Below are 5,848 nucleotides of genomic sequence, written 5' to 3' on the forward strand. Positions count from 1 at the left end.
ATCATAAGCTTTTGACATATCAAGCTTCATAGCCATACAACCACCCTTATTTGGAAAATTTTTCATATGATGAAAAAGCTCAAAGGCCACAAGAATATTATCTGTAATTAACCTCCCCGGGGTAAAAGCACTCTGATTTACAGAAATAATCTTGTCAAGGAATAATTTCAATCTATTAGCAAGAACCTTCGACACAAGCTTATAGACCACATTACATAAGGAAATTGGTCTAAAATCCATCATAGAATCAGCATCAGATTTTTTCGGAATAAGGGCAATGTAAGTTCGATTCAAATATGAAGGAATAAAAGCTCCACGTAAAATACTAAGCACAGAATTGATCACAGAAGGGCCCACAATATGGTAATAGGATTGAAAAAATAAAGGACACATACCATCCGGCCCCAGGGCCTTAATCGGGTGCATTTGACTTAAAGCCACCTTTACCTCCTCCCCCGTGTACTCAGCCCGAAGAATATCATTCATTTCATCAGTGACTCGAGCTTGAAAATTTTGCAAAGCTTGTTCAATGAGAGGCGGATTAGAGGTAGTAAAAATATCCCTAAAGTACGACACGGCTACCTTCCCCACAACTTCATCACCCGAAACATAAGAGCCCTCCTCATTCTTAATTCTGCTTATGGTGTTTTTTCGCTTTCGACCCGAAGCCCTTTGGTGGAAGAACTTCGAATTCCTGTCTCCATCCGTCAGCCATAAGACCCTTGACCTCTGCCTTCAATAGACCTCCTTATACGTGACCAACCCCGCAATGTCTTGGATTAGACTACGCCGCTTAGCAAGTTGAGCAGCCGTGAGTCCACCCTTGTTTAATTTCTTCAGCTTTTCCCTCTTCTTTCTCAACTCACGAAAAATCTCCCCAAACTTCGAAAAACTCCACTCCTTCAAATTAGCAGCACACATAGCAAGTTTCGACTCCAAAGTGAAACCCCCACACCAAGCAGCTTCGATAACACCTTCACACCCCTCGTTAGTTTGCCACACTTGTTCAAATCGGAACGGCTTATCACCAAGCTTACATTTCTCATTCTTGCGCAAATAAAGTTTAATAGGGCATGGTCGGACCATTCCCTATCGATGTGTATGAGATGCGACTCAACAAAAATATCCTTCCAATCCTCTGTCGCTAAGGCACGATCAAGTCTTCTTTGAACGTTCTCAACACCTTCTCTACCATTGTCCTAAGTGAACTCATAGCCAGTGAAAGCAATGGTGTTTAAACCACAAAAATTAGCTGCATCACGAAAATTTGCCATTTGCCATTCGGCTCTTGCATTACCCCCTAGCTGCTTCGACCCAAAAAATGTCTCATTAAAGTCACCAATACAAGCCCACGGAAGGCTTGAATGCGAGGAAAGCTCTCTCAACAAACTCCAAGACAAGTGGCGGTTCTGAATCTCCGGCCACCCATAAAAGCCCATAAGTCTCCACCTCATACCACCTAAACCACCTTTAATTTCCACATCGATATGGTGAACCAACATGGAGAGAAGCACAACATTCACCCCTTTCCTCCAGAGTAAAGCCAATCCTCCCGACCGACCAGCCGAATCAACACTCACACCTTGAAAATCACCAATTCTACTCTGAACTTTCCGAAATTCGACACTACTCAATTTCGTCTCTGATAAAAATATCACAGACGGGGCCTCACTCCGGACAAGATCCCGGAGGCCATCAACTGCAGAAGGATTGCCCAACCCTCTACAGTTGAGGCTCAAAATACTCATGGAGCTCGGCGGGGTTGCAAATTTGCAACCTCCGCCAACCGCAATCCATTATCATCATAGTCAAGCATAGACCTCTTACTTCGCACCTCCTCTTCAGCAACCCCATCCTCACACTCTCTGTATCTTTTGCCTAATACTTTATCACCATCTAACTCCATAGCACTCCCCCCACTACTATCTTTCTCTTTTGCACGCGCCCTTTACTTCTTACTCGACCCCTTTGAATTATGACCCCCCTCACCAACCTTAAAAATTAAAGGCTGCTGAATATCAAAAGCACCCCCAGCACCCGCCCCTGCTCCTATTCCATCACTTTGAAGCCCCCCACCACCTATCATCTCTCTATCCTTCTCCTTCCCCCTCTCCACCCTTACACACGAGACAGTCCCCTTAGGCACCGAAGCATCTGCCAGACCCTGCAGCAAGCTAGTAGTAGGAACATCATTCTCAGGCTGCTTGATAGAATTGTCGAATTTGTCACCTGGCTACTCAATCTCACCATCTTCCAAGTCAAGAAGCTTCGACTCACCCCCATCAGTTTTTTCGGTAACAAAAAGCTGCTTTCGAGCACTAAGAATTTCGTCTAACTCCTCCATGTCCTGCATCCTACCACGCCTAGGTGAAGCCTTAATCCACCTTCCCCACCCCAATTTCTTTTTCTTACTTTCTTCGGAGATCATAACACAATCTTTCTCCGAATGACCTATTACACCACAAGCATAACAAAAGAAAGGGAGACGTTCGTAAGAAAATTCCACCATAATATCCTTTCCTCCCTTATCACGAATCTTCTGGCAACGCCGCAGAGGCTTAGTTATGTTCAGCATCACTTTGACCCTACGAAAACGCTCCAATCCAAGAAGATCCTCCTCAATCTCAAGAACCTCACCCAAGTTCAGCATTATCTCCCTCACATCATTATCAGAACGACAGCTAAAGGGGAGATGTTTAATTCGAATCCAAAAAGGTGAATGCACCAACGATACATGTTCAGGCTGCTCATCCCCCTCAACTTCTTTAAGAACAAGCAGCATGTTATCAAAACTCCAAGGTCTGCCTTCTAAAACCCTCTTCTTGTCACGCCAATGGAGGAATTGGAACGCATAGAGGTTAGGGCTAAGAACCCTAATAATAACTTTGTCAGATAGAGACCACGACTTTATCATCGTGCTCTTAAAAGCCTCCACATTATACGGACGCGTAGTAATTAATTTTCCGATTAACATCAAATTAAATTTATCATTCGACGCAGATGAATCAATTGCCCCTAAGTCCACAACAGCACCCTCCTCTTCATTCAGATTAAGGTTTGCGTACCGGAGAATCAGTTCATTCGCCATAGAGAACAGGAATTAATGGGAAGAAACATGAAGAAATCAGCAAAATCCGGCCAAAACCGGCAGAAAAACCCTAGCCCTAGTAGAGAGTATCGCCCTTTCTTTCGAGGGAGTTAATTCTGAAATGACTAGGATTCTTGCTTATATGAATTTCGATAATTATCCTTTGATTAAAGGCAAATTAATTTTTAGCGTTTTATTTTGAGACTAACTAGTAGACGTTTGTGACCACCTTAACAAAGCATGTAATGAAAAATATTAACTCATATATAGGTTCAATTAATCCATGGAGTTGTTGAAATTCTTTATTAAATAAAAACACACAAAAACTATGCATGTTTATTGATTGCGTGCCAAGAACAATTTTTTTTTTTTTTTTTTTTTTTTTTTTGAAATAATATGATTAATATTTTATACTTAATAGATTAATATTTCAACTCTTGCAGAAACACATGATACAAGATATTACTAAATGTTAAGATATGATGTACATATATAGTTTGGTTTTATCTATTATAGTGTTTTCACCAAAAAAAAAATAAAAAAATAAAAAAATAAAAAATAAAAAAAAAAAATTCTTTTATAGTGTATATTATTAGTTGCCTAGTTAGTGGCCTAAGATTATGCCTAGCCTAAGATTACTCCTAACTCCTAAGTTTCAATGAAATTCGTTGAGGAATTTTTTTTTTTTTAGGAACGTTGAGGAACTATTTCTAATACTAAAAATTTTATAGCATAATTTATGATTTCGTTGGGGAATTATTTCTGTTTTAAATTATTACTTGTAGTATAGATTGGCTAAAAATCTGTATATTATTATACTGGTACAAATTTGGTAAAAAATAAAAATTAATTTGTAAATATTTTGTACTGTAATATTGTATCAAATTTAGGTAAAGAATGTTAGGATAAATTTAGTCAAAGCTATCACCCCAAATTCACGGAAAACAAACTATATAGTAGCGTAAGGTTGTTGTTGTTGTTGTTGTTTCATTATATTATTTCTAAAACCAATTTATCTAAAATCATTTGATCACCTTCCTGATTTACGGTTATTATCTTTGATATCTTCAACCTTCAACAATGGCATGTTCTTTATATTTGAGAGCTTCAATATTCAACAATAGTGAATATGTAAAAGAATATAATAAAAACTAAATAAACATGAAATCATAAGATATAATACAAGATTCTTTAAATGAATATATTTATGAAGATAGATTATCATCTATAAATTAATTTGCCGTGAAATTGAAGAATAATCATAATAGTTATACATTAAATTTATTAATTTCATATAATTTGGTAATTTTTGGTGAGTTTTGGATGAATAATGAAGATTGGAGGTTGAAAATGAAGTATTTCATTAAAATATGTCAAAGATGAAGTGCATAGTTGAAGATGGATGAAACTATCAAATGGGGATGAAGCTTTTAAAATGGGAATGAAGCTGTACAATTTTTTAAAAATTTATTTTGGATGACTTTTATCAATTTTATAATTCATATAGATCGTACTTTATGATATAATAATTTGGGAAAAAAATTACCCTATAAAAGTATGAAAACAAACAATATTTTGCTCACTAGTCGCTGACTGTTCATGCCTTAAATGACGTGTAAATTAGATTTTTTAAATTTTTAAGTGTAATATTCGAAGGCTAAGATTATGCAACAAACATAATAAACGGTTCAGATTTAATTTCTTATGGTAGTCGATCATAGTCGTCCGTAGTCGACAACTACGCTAGAATCATCCGTTTATTAATTCCCGTGAAAAATGCCCATAAGGGACTACCAAAAGAGGACGGAGGGAGTATGTCACAAGGGTGCTAACTTTTAGGGAATTTTGACTTTTACCACCTTCAAATAACCACTTAATTGAATTTACCACCTCTAAAAAAAAGATTTACTTTACCACCACCAAAATTTCCAAAAATTCGAATTTACCACCAATTAACGGATTCCGTCCATGGATCCGTTAGTAGGGCCCACATTTTTGACGTTTCTTCTTCACCTTCCCCGATCTTCCTTTTCAACCAACCAGCAACGAAATCAACTACCTCGGTTGGTCGGAATTTCGAGTGGGTTTCGCGTCTGGGTGGTGGTGGTTTCGGGTCGCGATGGTTTCGCGTCTGGGCGGCGTTGTTTCTGGTCTGCGGTTAGGTTGGTTTTGGGGTTAGGTTGGCTGGGGTGGATTGCGGTGGTTTCGCGTCTGGGTGGTGTTAGTTTTGGGGCGCGGTTGTTTCGCGTCTGGGTGGTGGTGGTTTCTGGTCTGGGTTTGGATGGTAGTGGGGTTGGTCGTTGCTGTTAGGTGGTGGCTAGGGTTTTGAGGTCGGATATTGGTGGAAAGGGGGTAGAAATCGGTGCGGTTGTGGTGTGCGGTGCGGTGGTGGGGTTGGTCGTAGCTGTTAGGTGGTGGCTAGGGTTTTGATCTGAGGTTGGAAATTAGTGGAAAGGGGGTCGAAATCGGTGCGGTGGCTGTGGTTCTCGATGGTGGCTGGTAGCGGTTAAATGGTGGGGGCTGTTCGTAATGGTTAGGTGGTGGGGATGTGTTGAAGCATAAAGGTTTTGATGATGAGGAACTTAAACTAAAGCAAACTCGATTAATAAAGGTTTTCAAGTGTTTGATTAGTTTAGGTGAACTTGATCATGGTGATGGAAGAAGTAGCTGGAACTAAGAAGACATGAAGAGATCTTTATCAAAGAAGTTAAACAAATTAGAAGAAAAGTTCTCTAACAAAAACTGAGTTCCCTAACAGGA

At 39.1% G+C, this 5,848-nt stretch overlaps 1 protein-coding gene across 1 annotated transcript; it reads right to left on the reverse strand.

Annotated features, from left to right (window-relative positions):
• Positions 1-1,199: 1,199 nt before the first annotated feature.
• LOC145610443 (uncharacterized) lies at positions 1,200-1,748 on the reverse strand. The gene has a single exon (XM_081665786.1). It carries the CDS (start codon positions 1,746-1,748, stop codon positions 1,200-1,202), a length of 549 nt encoding a protein of 182 aa, XP_081521912.1.
• Positions 1,749-5,848: the final 4,100 nt, after the last annotated feature.

The sequence above is a fragment of the Chenopodium album genome, chromosome 24 (assembly GCF_948465745.1).
Source record: "Chenopodium album chromosome 24, dcCheAlbu1.1, whole genome shotgun sequence".
In the NCBI taxonomy this organism is placed as follows: Eukaryota; Viridiplantae; Streptophyta; class Magnoliopsida; order Caryophyllales; family Amaranthaceae; genus Chenopodium; species Chenopodium album.

Bases quoted from the DNA above. Each gene is read 5' to 3' on its own strand.
- LOC145610443 (XM_081665786.1), bottom strand. From the start codon at position 1,748: ATGAGTATTTTGAGCCTCAACTGTAGAGGGTTGGGCAATCCTTCTGCA.